Genomic DNA, 23,910 nt, shown 5'->3' with positions numbered 1-23,910 from the left:
CCAAATATAATTCAGAGGCATAAATCATTTAGTCAGAAATGGAAACATACTAAGTTTTATCATACATTTGATTACATCAATAAGCTTAACTATAACACTTAATTTACTCGTTCATTTAAAAGAAAGTGCAAAGATATGCACTTTAGCAAGGTTCATAAGGAACGGATGGCTGCAAAGCAGCTTGTTCTGCCTGGCCTTGGGTTTGGTCTACTTTGGCAACTGGGCTGCACTTGCCAGGAATGAAGAAGCCATACTGGAAAAATGTGATCCTGTTCTATGCAGATGTGTATTGTTTGAAGCAGAGAGGAAGTTACATTTCAAAGGGAGGTAATCTAGCCAATCTGCTTTCACATTTAACCTGTGAAATTTAACCTCTGAGAAATGCAACCAATTTAACTGAAATGTTATCACATCAACAAAACAATGGTGGGGAAATATGAGATCATTCACTTTGGATTCAAGAAAATTTTCTAAAATCAAAGATAAAAGTTGAATTTTATGCACATTTGTACTCAGGTAGAATGTAGAACTTACTGCCAGCAGCATCACAGGCTCATAGTGTCGTTGCCTGTTGGTTCAAGAACAGAATGGTTGAAGGGCAGTAGCATTTCTTGAACCTGGTGGTGTGGGTCTTCATGCTTCTCTACCTCCTGAATGATAGTAGCTGCAGATAGATGGCATGCATGGCCCAGGTGGTGGGGATAATCTAAAAAATGGTGGAGAAGCCATGGGATTTAGGCTCGAAATGTAGAAATCATTAAAAGCTACTGGAGAAAATGCAATGATACGAACTAAAAACTGTAGGTCCTTCTTTCAAGGAATCAGATATACAAGGCCTAGGTATTTTTTGCAGTTATATCAAACTAATCTGTTCACTAACAAGAACCACATTTAGGAAGGCTATATTGACTTTCAAAAATGTAAAACTATGATAGCAGAGCCAAAAGCATTACATTATGAGAAAGGATTGTGCAGACATTTTTAAAGTATGTAAGTTTAAGGAATAATCAAAGTGATATACAGTACTTATGATGTCTAAAGAATTTTATGGAGTTGATCAAGAGGAAATATTTCCTCTAATTGGGGAGTCTAGAATTAGATGGTGTTATCTTAAAGAAAATATCATTTAAGGTGGTGTCAGAAAACAGTTCTTTATGCAGAGTAGAAAAGTCTCAGAATCAGGTTTATTATGACAGATAAATGACATGAAATTTGTTCTTGTGGCAAAACTTTTTCAATGCTATAAGTTACGATAAAATAAATAAGTAGTGCAAAGGAGGAATAGAGAAGTAGTGTTCATTGGCTGAACTGAACTCACTGAACTGAACCCATCACTGAACTGTTCCCACAACCTATGGACTCACTTTCAAGGGCTCTTCATCTCATGTTCTCAATATTTATTGCTTAATATTGTTTTTTTTTCCCTTTATTTTTGTATTTGCACAGTTTGTTGTCTTTTCCACACTGGTTGTCAGCCCTGTTGGTGCAGTCTTCCTACTATGGTTAGAAAATAAATCTCAGGGTTGTATGTGGTGACATGTATGTACTTTGATAATAAATTTACTTTAAATTTGACCATTCAGAAATCTCCCAAAAATTATTGTTGAGAACATTTTAAAAATGCAATTGATTGATTTTTGCTGGATAATAGAACCAATACATGTGGAGTTAAAAAAAAATCAAAGGGAAACATTATCAAGTAATAAACACAAGAGATTCTGCAGATGTTATAAATCCAGAGCAACACACACAAAAAGGTGGAGGAACCCAGCAGGTCAGGCAACATCTATGGAAAGGTATAGAGTCGACATTTCGGACCAAATCTAAAACATCAACTCTTATGTTCCTTTCCATAGATGCTGCCTGACTTACTGAGTTCTTCTAACACCTGTGTGTGCTGCATTAATCACCTAAAGACCCAAAGCACTCTATAGCCATTTAACTTGAGAAATGTGGTCCTTATTGCAATGTAGGAAAAGTAGCCAATGTGTGCTCAGACTGCCACAAATACAAATGCTGATTGAGGAAGAATAAATAATAAAAACATTTCAGCTTTCAATGGTACAAACCAGAGGCTGAGTGGCCTAGAAACTGTTAATAATTATAACCGTTTCAAACTTCTATATAAACACTATATAAGCTCTTATGAGCTTGATTTATGGATTTCAACTGACCTACAGTTTTTATTATGCCCTATAATATCCCACACCCCCTTTTCGTCCTAGGCTGGTAGAAAGTTCCTGGTGTGGGCCTGGCTCTGAGAAGAAGGTAGAATTGCCATTTTGACATGGTTGTACTTGCGGTACTTTGTCCCTCGGCGGCACAGGTCCGAAGGAAGATTGTTGCGTAGGCGGCGGTTAAACCGAGTGACGGCTGACGGCGGCCCGGGCTCGGGCTGTGTGCGGTTCACTGCCCGGGAGTCGTGGAGCCCGGGCTCGCTGTGCCATGGGCTCCCGCGCTAAGGTGAGTCCTGGGGACAGGGGTAGGCCCCCCGGAGTGGCCGGGGGCTGTGCCGGCCGTTATGCTGCTGAGCTTCTCCTGAGGTGGGCACTCTACACTGTAAATCCTGCAAGGTGACTTGGAAAGGAGCAGTCTACCGAATGCCTTTCCAGTTGACCGGTGGGTTATTCCTCCCCGCCATCTTAGTCTCCTGTTCGGGTTAATTCATAAGATCGTATAAAACACTGGGGGAGTTTTCCCCGATGCCACCGCACTAATCATAATCAATTAAGCTTAAAAAAAAACCCTGTTTCAGAAATCAGGTTTAATATCACTGGCACGTGTCGTGAAATTTATTGTTTTGTGGAAGCAGTGCATTGTAATACATAATTTAAAAACTATTAAATTAACAACTAGTGCAAAGAGAGGAAAAATAAGAAAAAATATTGAGGTAGTGTGCATGGGTTTATTGTCCATTCAAGAATATGGTGGAGGGGAAGAAGCTGTTCCTGAAATGTTGAGTGTATGTCTTCATGTTCCTGTACCCCCTCCTTGATTGTAGCAGTGGGAAGCCAGCATGTCCTGAGTGATGGGGATCCCTAATGATAAGGTGCCATCTTTTTGAGGCATCGCCTTTTGAAGGTGTCTTCAATGCCAAGGAGGTTAGTGCCCACAATGGGGTTGGCTGAGTTGACAATTTTCTGCAGCTTTTTCTTGATCCTGTGCAGTGGTCTCTCCATATTAGATGGTGATGCAACCAGTTAGTATGTTCTCCATGGTACATCTGTAAAAATTTGGGAATCTTTATTGACATACCAAGTCACCTCAAAATCCTAACGAAATATAGCTGTTGTCATGCCTTTGTAATTGCATCAATATGTTGGGTGCAGGATGGATCTTCAGAGAGGTTGACACCCAGGATCCTGAAATCACACAATCGTTCCACTGCTGATCCCTCAATGAGGACTGGTGTGTGTTCCCTCGACTTCTCCTTCCTGAAGTCCGCAGTTAGTTCCTTGGTCTTACTGACATTGGGTGCAAGGTTGTTGTTGCAACACCACTCAACCAGCTCATCTATCTCACTCCTGTACGCCACCTCGTCACCGTCTGAAATTCTGCCAAAAATAGTTGTGTCTTCGGCAAACTTATAGATAGTGTTTGAGCTGTGCATAGCCACACAGTTGTGGGTGTAGAGAGTAGAGCAGTGGGCTAAGCAGACATCCTTGAGGTGTGCCAGTGTTAATTGTCGGGGAGGAGGGAATGCTATTTACGATCCACACTGATTGGTCTCCTGATGAGGAAATCAAGAATCTAGTACCAGGGGGTTACAGAGGCACAGGTTTTGGAGCTTGTTGCTTAGAACTGAGGTTATGATTGTGTTGAACACTAAGTTGTAATAAATAAAAATCACTCTGATGTAGGCATTGCTGTTGTCCAGGAGATCCAGGCTGAGTGGAGAGCCATAGAGGTAGCATCCTCTGTAGACCTACTGTGGTGATAGGCAAATTGCAGCGGTCCAGGTCCTTACATTCACTCCTTCATTGCTGTCACTCTGAAAGCCAAGTTGTTCCATCAACGTAAATGGTTTTGTCTGCTGCTTTATTCTGTCTCTAGCATTTTTCTGGTGCTGTCAGGTCACATATTTTGGTTTACATTTCCCTGCTGTCTTGGAACTGTGGGTGGTTTGACCCAGTGAAGTTCTGCTGGATGATCGGTGTGATTTTGGAGTAGCCCAGGCAGGTAATTGCAGTACATTCCATAGGCGGGACAAACTGGTGGTAAAAGTGTGCTGTAGAATGAAATGGATTTTTTTTTTTCGCTGCATAATGTCAATTTTCTTGCACAAGAGATTCTGCAGATGCTGGAAATCCAGAGCAACAAACACAAAATGTTGGAAGAACTCAGCAGGTCAGGCAACATCTATGGAAAGGAATAAGCAGTCACCATTTCTGGCCAAGACCCTTCATCGGTGATAGATAAACCCAGTCCAGCACAGGAAAAGCCCTCCCTGCCACAAGAAAGCAGCATCCACCATCAGGGACCCCCACCATCCAGGCTATGCTCTCTTTTTGCTGCTGCCATCAGGAAGCAGGTAGAGGAGCATTAGGGCCTTCACCATCAGGTTCAGTAATAGTTAATGCTGTTCAACAATCAGGCTCCTGAACCAATATAGACAATGCTACTCACCACAACACTGAACTGATTCCCCAACTGTATGAATTGACATTCAAGGACTCTGCAACTCATGTTCTCATCATTATTTATTAGTATTATTTATTTATTTGGTATTTGCACTGTTTTTTCTTTTGCACATTGGTTGTCAGTCTTCCTGTGTACTTTTTCATTGATGCTATTGCATTTCTTTGCTCTACTGTGAATGCCTGCAAGAAAATGAATCTCAGGGTAGTAATGGGGTTTCTGGTTAATTGGGACACATGGGGACCAGTACATTTTGTTTCATGAAAATAGTTAAAAAGGTATTTTTTTAAATAGAAACTACCATTTAACTGAGTACCAAATTTTATATTTAAACAAAATAGAGAATAAATTAGAACACTACCAAAACTACGTCAGTACGATAAAGTTATGTATTAGTTCCTAGTAGTTATCAATGGAGGAATTCATTCAGTGTACACTTGACGTCAGCATTCCCTCTGATTTTTTTTAACAGTTGTATGGATCAAGTATTTCTCTGAGCAGGAGATTTTTACACTAGCTGAAAACTGTGTAGCATTTTAAATGTGTATATAGAAGAAAATTCCAGCTGCACAGCAACAATGGGTATGTGTGCGGGAGCATTTCAGTTACTACACAGCCACGCACTCGCACAACTTTCAGGGAACGGGCTGACATGTTCTTTTGATTAACGTTAAATGTACAAAATCAGTGCAGATAGTGGGCTGCCTTCAAACAGTGCTTTCAATGAGTGCATCCTTCAAATTTTCATTTTAATTGTAACATTCAAGATGTATACTGATATCTGCAAATTCCTCACAGTCCCTAACTTGAAGTAGTGAAATTTTTCTGGCATCTCCAAGCCTTGAATGCTTGAAACAGTAGTGAGCAAAACGGTTATGAATCATCTTACTGTTTATTACTTGCCAACTACCTGTGACAAAAATCACTGTTTTTTGAACACAAACTCAGGTGACACTACGAAGGGTCTTGGCCTGAAACATCAACTGTACTTCTTCCTATAGATGCTGCCTGGCCTGCTGTGTTCCATCAGCATTTTGTGTGCGTTGCTTGACACTATTTAAAAACTTTGCTCTAAGCATGGTGTAGTATTTAACAGACATGCACACAACTGATGCTTCTTAGAAAATGTTCGGCAACAGTCTCATGCCCCAATTAAGCAGTGTAGTGTCCCAAATAAACAAAGGGAATTATGGCTATTTTCTTGATTTGTTTTTGTTCTTTAAGAGTTGTCCCAAATAAGTGGCTGCCTTGATTAACTGATGGCCCAATTAACTGGAATCCACTGTATATAGTGTTACGTTCCCCGTAACTGGGTGACTTACCAGCAAAGATAGAGAGGTCCGCTGAAGTCTGATGGTACGATTTTCAAACGTTTTTTATTTATAAAGGGGCACAAACGTATGGTTAATACAAAACATTCAGATCATATACGTCGTCAATACTCAATCTAAAGCACAGGTATAGTAATAATCAATCAGAAATAAGCTCTATCGTTGTCTAGGGGATAATACTGAGTCCAATGGAAATATAAAAGTCACTCATAAATCTGCAGGCTTTTCCGTTTGGGAACCGCTGGCATTTCACGTGTTGGAGAGAGGGATTGGTGAGAGAAAGGAACACTTGCCCGTTGTCTTTGCGAAGCAAATCCCTGTTGTTAGTTAAAAACGGTTTTTCCTTTGGTTTCAGCCACAGACTCCCGATCCGGAATCTAACGCACGTGGCTTCCTTCAAAATGGCTTCCCGCTCCGACGGGAAGCACTATCGTTTCTTCTTAGTGTGTCTCCTTGGTGCGTCTGAGGGGCTGCCTCGGCAGCCCACCTTTTATCGGGACTTGCAGGGTTGTAGCTGTCAATCAGGGTGGGGTGAGGCAATCTTTCCCCATCACCCAGCCCACGTTGCCCTGAGGGTTTGCACGTAGTCCAGTCCCCATTCCACAAAGGTGTCTCCAAGAGACAATGGCCATGTCTGTGGCTTTTGTCTGGCTGAGAGGCCAGACCACATTCCAAACCTTAAAGCTTCTCTCTTATTTTCCTGAGTCCAATTTCAGCACATGGCTCTCTCTCTTGGGTCATTGACCCCCCCCCCCCCCCTTTCACTAGGGCTCTTGCGATTCTCACAAAGGAGGGGGCTGGGGTCATAACAATAGTGACATGTGTATATACTTCAAAGATAAATTTATTTTGAACTTTGACCCTGCTGTCTAGTGACACAAAGATGAGGTTGAAAGCCTACTTAAAAGTGACTTTGAAGATTTATGATGAAGAGCTGATGTTAATAATTCAATTTAATAGCAGATGATGGGGATTCCTTTTTGTTGGAGATAGTTATTTTTTCACCCTTAGGAGCACAAATATTATTGCCACATGCCAGCTTGAGCCAGACTCCTACCCAGATATTGCTGTATGCAGGCAAATGTTTCATTTTCTCCTGAAGAAATGCAGATGGATTTGACCATGTGGAATTGTTACTGCACATTCCCATGTATGATGGGGGGAGGAGAGGAAGTTGTTCATGAAGTAACTGAAGGCAACTATGTGTTGTGCAGAATGACTGCATCAGTAGAGTACTCTGTGCTCATGTTGATTAACTTCTTTTGTACAAGGTCTCCAAGATGACAGATTTGGTCATAATTAACTGATGCTTAGACCAAGGCTGTAATGAGAGAAGGTACTGAGTGGTTCAGGCAGAACACAAACTGAACTTTGAGCAGTTTATTGGTACGTTATGAAATTGTTGATAACGCATTTCATAACTTGGTTGATCAAAAGTAGAACTCAGGTGATTGGATCAACTGGTTTGGATTTGCACTGTCTTGAGCATGGCTTAGATACGTTGACAGAAAGCTGCCAGTTTTGTAAATCTTAGTAGAACATCTTGCCTAAGGATGTAAGTTATTCTGGAGGGGAAGTTCAACAATACAGCGAAAATATCGCCTGCTTCCTAGAGCTGTTGCAGTATCTAGTGCTCTCAGCAATTTCTTTGATGTTGAGATGAACTAATTGTAGAAAATTTCATAGAGGGAAGCAGAAGAGTATTTACTAACGTATTTGACTGAAGACATTGTCAGTGCTTTAATTTTCTATTTGAAATGTGCATACTGACCCTGCTACTGCTGACAATATAGGTGTTTAGGTGTTCCTGTACCTCCCACTTCAAACTTGCTGTGCAATTGCTCACCATTATTCACAGCTTGATGGTTTAAAAAGATGTGATCTTTTGGGATCTAAGCATCATTGGAAAGGTGAGCATTTATTCCCTGTCCTTAAATGTCCTCAAAGTATCCTGAGCCAACTGAGCTGTTAGCATCCTAGTCAAAGTTCAAAGTACATTTTTTAAAGTAAGTAGACATTATACAGCCTTGAGATTCATCTCCTAACAAGCAGCCCAAAACTAAGAAACCCCAAAAAACATTTTTTAAAAACCCTCAAACACCTAAAATGCAGAGGGAGAAAAAACAAATCATGCAAATAATAAACGCAAGCAAATGATGTTCTGAGCTGAAGGCCACAAAGAGAGTCTGTCCACAGACCCTTAGTTTAGTACCAAGCAATGAATTAACTAAGACTTTAGTTGTTTTCCTTATTTCATCAGCCACCAGTCAAAATTTGCTGAGATTCACCAGCGCCATCTTAAACCATTAATTGCTATTAGATAGAGTTCAAGGATTTAAATCCAACAGCAGATATGGAATGTCAGTGTATTTCCAAGTTAAGGTGGTGTGTAGCTTGGGAAACATGCAGGTAGTGGTGTGCCTATGCACCTTAGCCCTTGCAGGGAGGGGATTACACTTGGAATATCATTGACTGAAGGGTATTTGACTGCACTTCACTGGATTGAGTCTTTCACATCTTTTTGCTTTGGAAGGTATTGCAGCTTTTCAAAGCTTTGCATAGAACAAGGAAAGAGGTGTTCAGCGGTGATGAAAAAACACTGGAAGGTAAGCTGAATTATTATTGGCAGTTGTGCAGAAGTGATTATTTTAAGTAAATAGAGAAGTACAAAAAGATGCATTTTATCATTGCCTGTTAAAATAACTTTCTTCACTTCTGGAAAGAAATAAATACTTGATGTGGATGTGCTGTAATTGTCATGACTAACAAAACTGTACCTTCTCTTTTTTGTAGCAGTTAAATGGAGCTGAATATTACTGATCATTTGCATCTTACCTATTTTACAAGCCTATTTGCTAAAGATTGAGAATTATGACTTGGAGAGCCTTTCTCCAAAGAAAAATCATTCCACTCGTCATCTTTTTGAGATCTTGGGTGAATTCACAGAAAGGTGTCAGGGCTAGGCAGTGTCAACAAAGTATTTTGTTATGGGTAATATCTTATGATCTCTGGGGCTACTTGCAACAGTTAGCAAACAGAAGGGCCTCCGATTCAACTCATAACTAGCCTTGGGTATAAACACTCTGAACTGAGATCAACAGCTCTGAGGTAAAAGCAATTAGAAGCAGAGTCTTTCATGATAAATGTCATGTTACAGTTTTCCTGTTGAGAAGTTTGTTTTCTTTCAAATATTGGATCTGACTTTGAATGCAGTATTTTAAATTATTAAAATCGGGCATTACAATCTATTCTTAGTGTATTAGCTGTTTTGGAGAAAACTTTTTTAATAATCAAAATGGATACTTTCATTAATCTCTTCCCATGACAAATGAAATGATGTTTTGGCAAATGGAGTTGAGTTTCATTGCACTTGGTGAGAGAGAGTACAAAGATCAGAGAAGAAATTCCAGATGTTCTTGGCAGTTAGATCAGATCTGGGTTTGGTTCTAGTTACTGATACGGTATGGAGCTTGCATTTTCTTGTGACTGCTTAACATCAGGCTTCTGTAAATCACCCAAAGTAGATAAGGCTGGTGGAAGTGTGTGTGTACATGTACACTATATCAGTTCTAACGCTTTACAGCACCAATGATCACTGATCAGGGTTCAATTCCCAAAATTTTCAGTTTGTATACTCTTCCCAGGGCCGTGTGGGTTTCCTTCAGGTGTTCTGGTTTTCTCCCACATCCAAAAGACGTATTGTTAGAGTTAGTGAGTTGTGGGCATGCTATGTTAACAGGAAGCATGGTGATAATTGCAGACTGCCCCCAGCATAATCTTTGGACTGTGGTGGTCATTGAAGCAATCGATGCTTTTCACTGTATGTTTTGATGTCTTGATGTACACTTGATAAAGCTAATTTTTAATCTTTAGAATAAAAAATAGTCATGTTGAGAGTAGGTTTTGGAGAATTTCAGGGAATATGATTAACCCCAGAGTCAGCACAGACTCGATGGGCCAAACTCATCTACTACTTCCATTTTTCTCTCCATTCCTCCTGAGTTCTTCCCAGTTCTCATTGCCTCTTACTGCCGTCAATTCATTTTACTTGCCTTGTCTATGATACTCGATTTATTAATAGTTCAGACTCTAGGCATGTGTAAAGTAGATCGTGTAGCCCATTAACCCTGCTCCTCCATCCAATACAATTGTGGCCAATTTAATCTTTGGCTGCATTTCCACATTCCGGCCTGATCGCCATATCTCTTGGCTTCCTCTATAGTGCAGAAGTCAATCACAGTCTTAAAAATACTTAATGACTTGGCATCTGCAACTAACTTTGCATGATATAAAATTTCAAAGATTTCTCATTATTCAGTCTTAAGTAGTCAGCTAAAGACAGTTATACTACAGCATTTACATCCTCCATATAACGTACTTTACCACAACAATCATGAACAAACATCCATCATCATTTTCTATTGTAAACACTAATCCAAGAGGCATCCTTCCAATTAGTTTTCCAGCTTGAAAATTGCTGGCATTCTTTGCCCTGTCAAACACAGAGCTGCCTCCAAATGCATGAGATGTGGTGGTAGTGCACATGTATGAAGCCTGAATTATTACTTGCCTTGTCTATAATATTTGGTTCATTCAAATGAATTGATGTCAGTAACAGGCAGTACAAAATGGAAAGAACCAGGAGGAATGGAAATGAGAGAGATGGAGGTGCTGACTCTGACACTACTCTCAACATGCCCATCTAATGAGACTCTCTCACACTCAAGCTTTGTCTGCAGAGGATATACAATATATTTAGAAATCATTTGGGGTTTCTTGAGGCTATGAAATATTACTGTACTACATCAAGTTACAAATTTAACTTACATTGAAACTAGTTTTATGCCCTGTTTTGCAGCTGCAAGGCAGAAGATTAATTCTGAATTCCGGAACCACTGTAATGAATCATCTCCAGAGCAAATATCTGAGGTCTGTTCAGTGTAATGATCATTACAAAGGTTTGCTCTTCTACTAACAAGTATTCCACTTATCAAGTGTGTGTGCTTAGCTAATCAGGCAATTGAACTTCGCTGTTGAGGCGTGCAGGAACTAGAGGGCACTGTGGTGCAGTGGTGGATTCAGTCCAGTCTGTGAGTTTGTCCGTTGTCCTTGGGACTGCATAGGTTTTTCGTTTGCTCTCCCAGTCCAAAGATAAGTTTGGAAGTTGATGTTGACTGAAAATTCCCTCTATTGTGTGCCACATCTCCTGAGGAGACATTGGATTGTATAGCAGGAAAGAGAGTTTTAAAGCAAACAGAGGCAGTCAGCACAATTTGGGTGCCACAGTTCCCAAGTAGGCATTGGATTGCGTAGAGGGAAAGAGGGGTTAAAAGAAGCAAGCAGGGGCAGTTGCCATATTTTGGCTGCCACAGTTCCCAAGGAGACATTGGATTTTGTAGCGGGAGCGTGAGTTTAAAAGAAATGAGTGGGGGTACCGGGTGCATTTTGGGCACTTTAGTTCCCGAGAAGACATTGAATTTGTAGAGAGAGAGAGTTTAAATGAAGCAAGCAGATCAGCTGTCACATTTTGGGAGGCCTCAGTTCTGAAGGAACTTTGGATTGCGCATAATTAGGCACTTGGCAAGGTCCAATAAAAAGAAGTTAGGTTTATGTGGAGTGACCATGGAGGGAGTGGGTGTTGAGGTTTTGGCTCATCAAAGCTTCGGCAAGGAGAGGCATAGACCGTAGGTAGATTTTTTTTTGTTATTTATGCTTTCTTTGTTATTGCACTTTTAGAGCAGTGGAGATCCAGGCAATTTAGCAGAATGCACCTCTTGTGGAATGTGGGAAATCAGGGAGACTTCCAGTGTCCCTGACAACTTCATCTGCAAGAGGTACATCCAATTGCAGCTTCTAATTGACTATGTTAAGGAGTTGGAGCTGGAACTGGATGAGCTCCAGATCATTTGGGGGGCTGAGGGGTTGATAGACTGGGTGTACAGTGAGGTAATTACATTGAAGGTGTGGAACACAGGAGACCATTAGGAGGGGGAATGGGGACAGGTTTGATACTGCTGGGAGGGTGACCTAGCAGAGGAAAGTCACAGCAGTCAGGTCTCTGACACAGAATCTGGCCCTGTGGCTCAGAAGGGAAGAGAAGATAGGAGGTGAGCTGCAGTGATTGGGAATTTGTTGATTAGGGGAGCAGAAAGGAGGTTCTGTGGACAAGAAAGAGATTCCCAGATGGTATGTTGCCTCCCAGCTGGAGGTTAGGAACATCTTGGATCAAGTACACAGCATTGTAAAGTGGGAGGGCAAGCAGCCAGAGGTCGTGACTAATGATGTGGGCAGGAAGGGTGACAAACTTTTGACATATTGACTGGGACTCCCATACTGCCAAAGAGCTGGATGGGAAAGAGTTTGTCAAATGTGTTCAGGAAAGTTTCCCTAATCAGTACATAGAAATCCCAACTGGAGAGAGTGTAATATTAGATCTCCTGTTAGGAAATGAGACAGGGCAGGTGACAGAAGTTTGTGTAGGGGAACACTGAAACTAATAGCATTATAATCACAAGATGCAAAGTAATTGTGGAAAATTGTAGCTCTATTCATTGGGTTGAGATTCTACATTGGAAAAAGGCCCATTTTGATGGTATCAGAAAGGATCTGGCAAGTGCGGATTGGGACATGTGTTCTCTGGCAAAGGTGTACTTGGTAAGTGGGAGGCCTTCAAAAGTGAAATTTTGAGAGTTTAAAGTCTGTAGGTTCCTGTTAGAATAAAAGGCAAGGATAACCAGTTTAGACAACCTTGTTTCTTGAGAGATACTGAAGCCTTGGTTAAGAAAAAGGAGGTGCATAGCGGGTATAGGCAGGTAGGAACAAATGGTGTACTTGAGTATAAAAAATTAAAGAGAACAGTTAAAAAGTAAATGAGGTGGGTAAAAGAAGGCATGAGGTTGATTTAGCAGACATCATGAAGGAGAATCTGAAGGGATTCTACAGATATGTTAAGAGCAAAAGAAAAGCAAGGGACAAAATTGTGCTTTGGAAGATCAGAGTGGTGATCTATGCTTGGAGCCAAAACAAATGGGGGAGATCTTAAATGGATTGTGTTTTTGCATCTGTATTAACTCAGGAGAGACACAGAGTCTGTGGAAGTGAGACAAAGCAGCAGCGAGGTCATGGGCCTTGTACAGATTACAGAGGAGGAAGTGTTTGCTGTCTTGAGGCACTTTAGGGTGGATAAATCCCCAGGGCCTGACATGGGAGGATAGTACAGAAACTGCAGTGGCCCTAGCAGAGATATTTTAAGAATCCTTAACCATGGGCGAGGTATCAGAGGATTAGAGGATAGCTAATGGTGTTCTGTTGTTTAAGAAGGACTCTGAGATTAAGCCAACAAATTATAGGCCAGTAAGCCTAACTTCGGTAGTGACCAAGTTATTGGAAGGTATTCTAAGGGACCAGATACACAAGTATTTGGATAGACATGGACTGATTAAGGGCAGTCAGCATGGCTTTGTACATGGTAGATTGTGTCTCACCAATCTTAGAGAGTTTTTCAAGAACTAGGAAAGTTGAAGGTAAGGCAATGGATGTTGTCTCCATGAACTTTAGCAAGGCTTTTGACAAGGTCCCACATGGGAGGTTGGTAAAGAAGGTTCATTTGCTTGGCATTCCAGATAAGGTAGTAAATTGGATTAGACATTGGCTTTGTGGGAGAAGACTGAGAGTGGTAGTAGATGATTGCCTCTCCGACTGGAGTCTTGTGACTAGTGGTGTGGTGCAGGGATCAGTGCTGACTCTGCTGCTGTTTGTCATCTGTATCAAAGATCTGAATGATAATGCAAACTGGATCAGCAAATGTGTGGATGATACCCAAACTGGGGTTGTAGTGAACAGCAAGGAAGACTATCAAAGCTTGTAGCAGGATCTGGACCAGCTGGAAAAATGGGCTAAAAATTGCAGGTGGACTTTAATGCAGACAAGTGTGCAGTGTTGCAATTTTGGAGGACAAACCAGGGTAAGTCTTTACACAGTGAGCAGTAGGGCACTAAGGATTGTGGTAGAACAAAGGATCTGGGATACAGATCCATAATTCCTTGAAACTGTCGTCATAGGTAGATAGGGTCATAAATAAAGCCTTTGGCACTTTGGCCTTCATAAATCAATGTATTGAGTACAGGAGTTGGGATGTTATGTTGAAATTGTATAAGACAGTGAGGCTTAGTTTGGAGTATTGTGTGCAATTTTGGTCACCTACCTACAGGAAAGAATGTAAATAAGATTGAAAAAGTGCAAAGAAAAGTTAGAAGGATGTTCTGAGATTTGAGGGTGAGTTATAGACAAAGGCTGAATTGATTAGGACTTCTTTCCATAGAACGTAGAAGACTGGGGTGAGATTTAATAGAGGTAAAGAAATTATGAGGGTTAGAGATGGGGTAAGTGCAAGCAGGCATTTTCCACTGAGGCTGGGTGAGACTACAACTAGAGGTTAAGTGTCTAGGTAACTTTTAAGGGGAACATGAAGGGGATCTTCTTTACTCGGTGGTAAAAGTGTGTATTGAGCTGCAAGTGATGGATACCACTTCAATTTAACATTTAAGAGAAATTTGGATAGGTACATGGATCAGAGGAGTATGGAGGACTATGGCCCGGGTGTGGGTAGATGGGACCAGGCTGATTAATGGCTCAGCATAGACTATATAGGCCAAAGGCCCTGTTTCTGTGCTGTATTCTATGACTGTAGTGTATGTGGGGGCAGGGGAGATGAGTTGATGGGCACTTGCAAGAAAATGGGTTGTAGGGACATGATAAGACTGGCATTGTCTGGAGCTGCAGTAGGACCCGGTGATGTTGTCCAGAGCCGGAATTGGCTCAATGAGCTGAATGACCTTCCTGACCTGTGTGTACAGGAACATGAAAATTAGATTAGTTTCAAAACCAAGGAGAGTTGTTTTCTAACAGCAGAAGGGGCAGGAATGTGGGCTCAGATTTAAGATGATTGGCTGAAAAATAGGACTGTGATGTTGGCAGTGTGGAACAAATGGACAAAAGGTGCCATGGTAGCATAGTGGTTAGCGCGACACTTTTACAACTCCGGATGTCAGAGTTCAATTCTGGTGTCCTCCGTATGTCTTCGTGGAATGTGTGGGTTTTCTCCGGGTGGTCCAGTTTCTTCCCACAGTCCAAAGACATTCTGGGTAGGTTTATTAGGCATTGTAAATTGTCCCATGATTAGTTAGGGTTAAGTCAAGTTGTTTGGGGATTGCTGGGGAAGCACAGCTCAAACAGCCAGAAAGGTCCACTCTGTGCTATATCACTAAATAAAATAATTAAAATTTGATGCCATATTGTGCTTCATGATTAAAAATGGATTGCTCAGTGCTATGAAATTGGAATTCCGAAGATGATTTTCTCCTTTGTACTGCCGAAGGGCTTCTACTTGCTTTCCACACATGCCTCCTGCCCTTAACGCCCATCTTTGTCCAGAGATCTGATGGTCTTGCATTGGATCTATTGTTAGCATGGAACAAATTATTGATGTTTTAAATAATTTTTGTAATATATGTTCTGTTTTCTTCACAGTTAATTAAATTAGGATCAGATATAGAAATAATTCTCAGGAAGACTGTAATCCAGGGAATTCACACCAAACATGATACCATTTGTAAGTAAGATTTATATCTTATATTTTTTAAACACAAATCTAACTACAAAACCCATCATACCTTAAAACGATATTAGTGATTTTTGCCTTTTTTTCCATATTGTGGTTGAAACCAATGGTAAAATAGGGTAATTTGGAAATTTCCTTTTATTGTTCTATCAGATTTTGTAGGCTGACACAATGACGGCACAAGTTGCACTGCTGCCTCATCTCTAGGAAATAGAGTTCAGTCCCATCCTCTGCTATAAATGTGGAATTTGCAGGTTCTCCTTGTGACCATGTGTTTCCCCTCGTTGCTCCCAGTATGTTCCTACATTCCAAAAAATGCTAGTTAATAGGTTAATTGACCATCTAATTTTTCCTAATGTAAGTGCACGAGAGAGGAAAGAGATTACAGAGGGGCAAAATCTGGGAATGGGAACAACACACACAAAATGCTGGTGGAACACAGCAGGCCAGGCAGCATCAATAAGGAGAAGCACTGTCAACGTTTTGGGCCGAGACCCTTTGTCAGGACTAACTGAAAGGAAAGATAGTAAGAGATTTGAAAGTAGTGGAGGGAGGGGGAAATGCGAAATGATAGGAGAAGACTGGAGGGGGTGGGATGAAGCTAAGAGCTGGAAAGGTGATTGGCGAAAGTGATACAGAGCTGGAGAAGGGAAAGGATCATGGGACGGGAGGCCTCGGGAGAAAGGGGGGGGGGAGCACCAGAGGGAGATGGAGAACAGGCAGAGTGATGGGCAGAGAGAAAGAAAAAAACAAACAACTAAATATGTCAGGGATGGGGTAAGAAGGGGAGGAGGGGCATTAACGGAAGTTAGAGAAGTCAATGTTCATGCCATCAGGTTGGAGGCTACCCAGCCGGTATATAAGGTGCTGTTCCTCCAACCTGAGTTTGGCTTCATCTTGACAGTAGAGGAGGCCATGGATAGACATATCAGAATGGGAATGGGACGTGGAATTAAAATGTGTGGCCACTGGGAGATCCTGCTTTCTCTGGCAGACCGAGCGTAGGTGTTCAGCGAAACAGTCTCCCAGTCTGTGTCGGGTCTCACCAATATATGAAAGACCACAGCAAGAGCACCGGACGCAGTATACCACACCAGCCAACTCACAGGTGAAGTGTCGCCTCACCTGGAAGGACTGTCTGGGGCCCTGAATGGTGGTGAGGGAGGAAGTGTAAGGGCAGGTGTAGCACTTGTTCCGTTTACAAGGATAAGTGCCAGGAGGGAGATCAGTGGGAAAGGATGGGGGGGGAATGAGTGGACAAGGGAGTCGCGTAGGGAGCGATCCCTGCGGAAAGCAGAAAGGGGGGGGTGAGGGAAAGATGTGCTTGGTAGTGGGATCCCGTTGGAGGTGGCAGAAGTTATGGAGAATTATACGTTGGACCTGGAGGCTGGTGGGGTGGTAGGTGAGGACAAAGCGAACCCTATCCCGAGTGGGGTGGTGGGCGGATGGGGTGAGGGCAGATGTGCGGGAAATGGGAGAGATGCGTTTGAGAGCAGAGTTGATGGTGGAAGAAGGGAAGCCCCTTTGTTTAAAAAAGAAAGACATCTCCTTCGTCCTGGAATGAAAAGCCTCATCCTGAGAGCAGATGCGGCAGAGATAGAGGAATTGTGAGAAGGGGATAGCATTTTTGCAAGAGACAGGGTGGGAAGAGGAATAGTCCTCTGTGAGAGTCTGTAGATTTATAGTAGATATCAGTAGATAAGCCATCTCCAGAGATGGAGACAGAAAGATCAAGAAAGGGGAGGGAGGTTGGAGGCAAAGTTAATGAAGTCAATGAGCTCAGCATGCATGCAGGAGGCAGCGCCAATGCAGTCGTCGATGTAGCGAAGGAAAAGAGGGAGACAGATACCCATATAGACTTGGAACATGGACTGTTCCACAAAGCCAACAAAAAGGCAGGCATAACTGGGACCCATGTGGGTGCCCATGGCTACACCCTTGGTTTGGAGGAAGTGGGAGGAGCCAAAGGAGAAATTATTGAGAGTAAGAACTAATTCCGCTAGATGGAGGAGAGTGGTGGTAGAGGGGAATTGGTTAGGTCTGGAATCCAAAAAGAAGTGAAGAGCTTTGAGACCGTCCTGGTGGGGGATGGAGGTATATTGGGACTGGATGTCCATGGTGAAAATAAGGCGGTGGGGGCCAGGGAACTTAAAATCATTGAAAAAATTCAAAGCATGAGAAGTGTCACGAACATAGGTGGAAAGTGATTGAACAAGGGGGGATAAAACAGTGTCCAGGTATGCAGAAATCAGTTCGGTGGGGCAGGAGCAAGCTGAGACAATAGGTCTACCTGGACAGGCAGGTTTGTGGATCTTGGGTAGGAGGTAGAAACGGGAAGTGTGGGGCGTGGGAACTATGAAGTTGGTGGCAGTGGATGGGAGATCCCCAGAGCTGATAAGGTTGGTGATGGTATAGGAGTCAATGGCCTGGTGCTCCTTAGTGGTGCCATGATCTAGGGGTAAATAAGAGGAGGTATCAGAGAGTTGTCGCTGTGCCTCGGCCAGGTAGAGGTCAGTACACCAGACAACAACAGCTTATCAGCGGGTTTTATAGTGAGGTTGGGATTAGTGCGGAGGGAGCGGAGAGCAGAGCTTTCGGAAGGAGTGAGGTTGGAATTGGAACAGGGTGTTGTGAAGTCGAAACGGTTGATGTCCCATCGGCAATTAGCAATAAAGAGATCCAGAGCGGGGCCTCCATGAAGAGGAAGAGGGTTGAAGACAGGAGAAGGGGTCATCCGTTGGGGTAGGAGAGTCCTTGCCAAAGAAATAAGCTCGGAGACGGAGGCGGCGGAAGAAGAGTTCAGCATCATGGCGTACGCGGAACTCGCTGAGATGTGGGCGAAGGGGGACAAAGCTGAGGACAGAGCGCTCTGCCTCAGAGAGTTGAAGGTCGGAGGGAATGGTAAAGACCCGGCACGGATGAGAGATGGGATCAGAGGGGGGAGGGAGGCTAGTAGTGTCAGTGGAGAGGGAAGGGTTGGGGTGAGAGGAAGATGGAGCCTCTGAGGACCCAGGAGCTGACGATGGGATCTGAGGGAGAGGGGATGGCAGAGTGGTGATGGGGGAAGGGGAGACGGGAGTCACAATCGCAGCATGTGAAGACCCGTCCTGGAATTCAAGGCTGGAGTCGCAGTCGGTGGTAGTTCAAGGCTGGAGTCACAGTCGGTGGTGGTGGTGGATGGTTACCCCACCCCTGACATATTTAGTTGTTTGTTTCTTTCTCTCTCTCACTGCCCATCACTCTGCCTGCTCTCCTTCTCACTCTGGTGCTTCCACCCCCCCTTTCTTTCTCCCGAGGCTTCCCATCCCATGATCCTTTCCCTTCTCCAGCTCCGTATCACTTTCACCAATCACCTTTCCAGCTCTTAGCTTCATCCCACCCCCTCCGGTCTTCTCCTACCATTTTGCATTTCCCCTCCCCCCACTACTTTCAAATCTCTTAGTATCTCTCCTTTCAGTTAGTCCTGACAAAGGGTCTCGGCCCGAAACGTCAACAGTGCTTCTCCTTATAGATGCTGCCTGGCCTGCTGTGTTCCACCAGCATTTTGTGTGTGTTGTTTGAATTTCCAGTATCTGCAGATTTCCTCGTGTTTGATCTGGGAATGGGATTGCTCTGGGATCTGGCAAAGACGAGATAGGCTAATGGCCACATTGTATTGTGAGGAATGTTCTTTATTTTCATTCATAAGTTACTTTCACATTTGAATCGTGTGAAAAGTACTGATCCATTCAAATTTACATTGCTGGGGATGAGCATTTGCCCACTTGTTACTGTTTTGCCAAGAAACAAAATGGGAAGCAAACCATTCATTCTCTTATGTCTGGCTAATCTTTTACCTTGGTGTCCCTTTCCTGCATGGATCCTGTATCTCTTGATTCTGATATATACTAAAATTCTAATCTGTATTGAGTAGTCTTCATAACCAAGTGCCACTATCCCTCTCCACTAAGAGAATTTCAAAGATTTACTAACTTATAAAGAAATTTTCTTACGCCTGTATCCTGAAAGGCAGAATCCTGATTTTGAAATTGTCTCTTCTGGTTCCTTCCCCAGAAAGGAGAAACATCATCCTGTATCTATACATTAAACTCCTGTAGAATTTTGAATATTTCAATGAGATGCTCTCATTCTTCTAAACTCCACAATATTGGTTTACTATCCTTGGTCTCTCCTCTTGCACCAGGTTCAGGAATCAATCTGTTAAGCCTCTTGTGTTTCCTCTTTTACAATTATCTTTCCTTGGATAGGAAGATAAGACATGTTAACACTATTTTAGGTGCGGTCTCTCTAGAGTTCTATATAATTGCAGTCTGTACTTGTGTACTGATCCTCTAACAATCAACAGACTATTTTCCTTTCTAATTTATGATACTTAAATATTAGTTTGTGGTTATTTTTGGACAACAATACTTTCTGATCTCTGCTTTTCTATTTTTTTTTACCAAAATTGGTAACTTTAGTTTTTATACATTATATTGCTTTTTACCAACCCCTCACCCATTCATTTATGTTAACCTCATCCCTCAAAGCGTTGAAACCAGGACATGGTTTCAATACTATAAAAAGTTCAATTTGGCTTTCTTTTTCCCCCAATAAACTTTAGGTAGGATATTTCCTATTCTAGTGAACTGTTGTTCTTTTAAATTTGATTCTTTCCTTGCCTCTCACTTTTTGTCTTAATTTCTGCCAACTTACTACTAATGTAGGTAGTCTCTTTCATGAATGCCATATTCTGATCATCTCAGTCTTTATGTAATGAAAAGGCACCCAGGTTCTGTATCCAGGGTATCTTAGTCAGTCTTATCTGTGCCTTCTTGCTCTAACTTCTCCCCTTCCTTTCCAATCCTGATGAAGGGTCTCGGCCCAAAATGTTGACTGTTTATTTTTTTCCATAGAGGCTGCCTGGCTTGCTGAGTTCCTCCAGCATTTTGTGTGTGTTGTTTTGGATTTCCAGCATCTGCAGACCTTCTCATGTTTGGAATAGACTTGCCTTGCTGGTGATCAGCAGAGTTGTCCTGTTCATGATTTCTACACAAATGCATTGCAGCAGAGAATTCGGGAAACCCTATTATCAGATGCTGGTACATCTGATCTCTGTTATACTGCTAGATACAAATTGAGCCCAGGATGAAGTACAAATGCTCCAAACATAATGCCAAGGGGCCATACATACAGATATTGTGAATACACAATATCTGTATGTATGGCCCCTTGGCATTATGCAAGCCTCCATTTAAAAAGGAGGCGAAGTTCAGTGACGTAAATGGAAAACACACATGAAAGTTGTAATTTTGCTTTTATATTTGTTGCTCAAACATTCAAAAATGCATTTATAATTTTAATTTAATAATTGTTAGTTATTTAGAACAACCCTCACAAAATACTGTAGGAACTCAGCAGGTCAGGCAGCAAACATGGAATGGAATAATTCATCAGGACTGGAAAGGAAGAGAGCCAGAATGGGGAATGCTCTGGATTTCCAGCATCTGCAGAAACTCTTGTGTTTATAGATAATTAGAAACACTTGTAAAGGCCTTCAGCAGTCAAATGGCCATCAGTGGTTTGGGGTGGGACCCTCAGGATTTCTGCTGCTTGAGACCTAGTTGCTCCTTGTGAGTTGTCCCACTTCATGGGTCAGCTGCATCAGCCATGCCTGGAACTTTTGTCCTGTGGCACCATGATAGGTAGTGCTGTTACGTGGATTCAGCAGAGGCAAATGAAAGACCTGGGTTTAGACCACTGGTTTTCATCACAGTTGGCATTCTTCCCAGAATTTGATGTTTCTCTACTTACCGAGTTCCTTCCCTTTTCTCCCTCAAGGAAAACCTCCATTTGATACACATTGATTATCTCTATAGTTCTGTGAATTCATTCTCAAAAAATAATGAGTCATTTAATGTTTTATTTCCAGTTCTAAGACCCAGGGAAGATGTTCTGCTGGATAATGTGCCCTTCAACGTTAATCCTACGAAGAAAACTAATTAGTGTAAGAAATATTTCGGTGAAGGTTTGGACTTCATGTATTCTTATTGAAACTACAGCATCTTGAAGTTGCTGAAAGGCTGTTGAAATTTTTAAGGACTAAAGGCTGATTTATACTTTTGCGTACAGCTTATGCCATAACCCTGATTTTCACTTTTGCATTGCTCTACGCCATAGCGAGCATGCGTTGGTGTGCGCCAAAACGCTAGTTGGCGGTGGGGTTTCTATGCCACTGTGTTGAGTTTCTTCGTGAGAGACATGGACGAGGAAATGCATTTCAAACATTTTTGCATGACGGCAGGTAGATTTAACGATTTGGTTCATCTGTTTCGCATCGGTGTACGCACAGCCCACAAACATGGCAGAGAAGCAACCGGAAATGCGTAGGAGGAAATGCGATGCTACCAAGTGGACCAGTCACAGTTGTTGCGGTCTGCGTCACTGTGATGTGTGAGTAACTTTTTTGCAGAGGTGCACGTCACCCTACAGCATAGGGTACGGCGTAGCGTATGCGTTACCTACGGCGTTGATGCGACACACAAGTATAAATCAGCCTTAAACATAATCAAGGTGTGGTTATACAGAACCTGATTTGTATTCTCTGGACAAGTATGAACTCTGCACTTGTACTCTAGATTTTTCTGTTCCATTTCATTCACTAGTGCCCTACCATTGAGATTACAAGAACCACCTGGTTTGACTTTACAGTGCAAAATATTTTGATATTTCCACTGTACCTAACCATTAAATGAATGAAATTTCCTTGTTGTCAGTAGCAGTTTAGTTGTGGTAAGAGACCAGTGCTAACTTGTGGAAACATTACAGAATTAATAACACTTAAGAAAATTGAAACTTTTGGATGAGAGCATGACCCTCAGTCAATTGAGTTCTCGTACTTCTGTTGGTTGTGTTACTTACCTAGTCATTGCAATTACCTTATATTGATTATTCAACAAATATAAAGCAATACAAACACTCATACTAGAAATCTTTGGGAATTCAGTCCAAGGTTATCGTTTCGGCAAGAAACGATATTACAAGAAATTGTAATTTGATGAAAACAATGCCAAGTACTTCTGCTGGAACTGATTTCAAAAGTTGAAGATTTAATACTTGAAATAACTATTTTACAGGCTAGTTTTGAATTCCTTTCAAATGTTGGAAAAATCCTCAGAATTTACTATTCTGGGAAAGATGAAATGGCTCTGCCTGGTTAATGCTAAGAATAGAAATGGTTTTGATTCTCTGCTCATTTTCCCAACTTGAACATGATTAATTAATTTTTTTTTTTAAATAATTCAGCTCTTCCTTCCCCTCTATTCTTATATGTAACCAGAAACGTGCATTTATATGCAATTTTTTGTTCAGTACCCCAATTTATAGATCGGGGGGATTACCTTACTATCAGCTCAGATTTGACTACTTGAAATCATTGTACCACATGATACTCTTGTTTAATTGAATACTTTTGCCACAGCCCCTATTTATTATTTATCAGAATTGGTCCTAGCCCCAGACTTGCTGCTTTTCATGCTTTACCAGTAATTTTTAAAACATTTAGTAATCTATGCATCAAATGAACATTTTGTTCATTTCTTTCTACTCATGCTGCATGTTACACACTTACGTTTCCCTTCATTTATTACACATTTCTAGGAAGCTGAAAATGGGTCCACATGCATGATTTAGTTGCACTGTCTGATTCCTCGTGCTGCTGTGAATCTCATGTGTTACAATGGATGAAGTATGTGAATAAAATTGTCTTGATAATGCAAGTTTTTTTTGTAGATAATTAACTCATTGACCCTATATTAAATAATGAACTTTCATGACAATGTCAAAAGCAGGGTTTTTTTATATTTGTGTTTTATAACTTATTTTCCAACTTGAGGTAATAACTGTATTGACCTTGAGTTGATTCACTTTCATACAAATAAAATATTGCAAGATAAAATGATTGGTGCTAGTCCTTTTACTTGTGCTTAAGTTGTGCAAACACATGAATCTTGAGCCAGAATAGGCCACATGGCCCCTCAAGTCTACTCTGCATTGAATTAAGTCATGGCTGTTGGGAATAACTGATACATAATAGACATTAATGTCAGTTCATTGCAGAGTAATTTGCATTTTTTCCACTTCAAAACTAAAATTGTGTTTGTCTCCACAAAATATCTAATCAGTATCACATGTTCTAATTTATCATCACATTCTTGAAAGCTGCAACTGATTAACAACATGAACTTTTCTAAGAAATTTCACATTAAGCAGTCATGCAAGGAAAATTGTGCATCATGCTGTTGTTGCCTATTATATGTGGTAAATTCAAATATGAGTGACAGT

The 23,910-nt window shown here is 41.6% G+C and overlaps 1 protein-coding gene across 1 annotated transcript; it reads left to right on the top strand.

Moving 5' to 3' along the window:
• The first annotated feature begins 2,255 nt into the window (after positions 1–2,255).
• Positions 2,256–23,527, top strand: lyrm7 (LYR motif containing 7). Its single transcript, XM_073071983.1, has 5 exons — positions 2,256–2,463; positions 8,503–8,575; positions 10,828–10,898; positions 15,498–15,579; positions 21,500–23,527. The coding sequence occupies exons 1-5, from the start codon at positions 2,446–2,448 to the stop codon at positions 21,571–21,573; spliced, it is 318 nt and encodes a 105-aa protein (XP_072928084.1). The 5' UTR covers positions 2,256–2,445; the 3' UTR covers positions 21,574–23,527.
• The last annotated feature ends 383 nt before the right edge of the window (positions 23,528–23,910 follow it).

The sequence above is a fragment of the Hemitrygon akajei genome, chromosome 2 (assembly GCF_048418815.1).
Source record: "Hemitrygon akajei chromosome 2, sHemAka1.3, whole genome shotgun sequence".
NCBI classification, from domain to species: Eukaryota; Metazoa; Chordata; class Chondrichthyes; order Myliobatiformes; family Dasyatidae; genus Hemitrygon; species Hemitrygon akajei.
Note: the sequence above shows the minus strand (reverse complement) of the source record. Positions and strands in the feature narration are given on the sequence as shown.

Coding starts and splice junctions, on each gene's coding strand:
- lyrm7 (XM_073071983.1), top strand. Junction 8,576..10,827: donor TGATGAAAAAACACTGGAAG/GTAAGCTGAATT, acceptor CCTGTTTTGCAG/CTGCAAGGCAGAAGATTAAT. Junction 15,580..21,499: donor CACCAAACATGATACCATTT/GTAAGTAAGATT, acceptor TTTTATTTCCAG/TTCTAAGACCCAGGGAAGAT.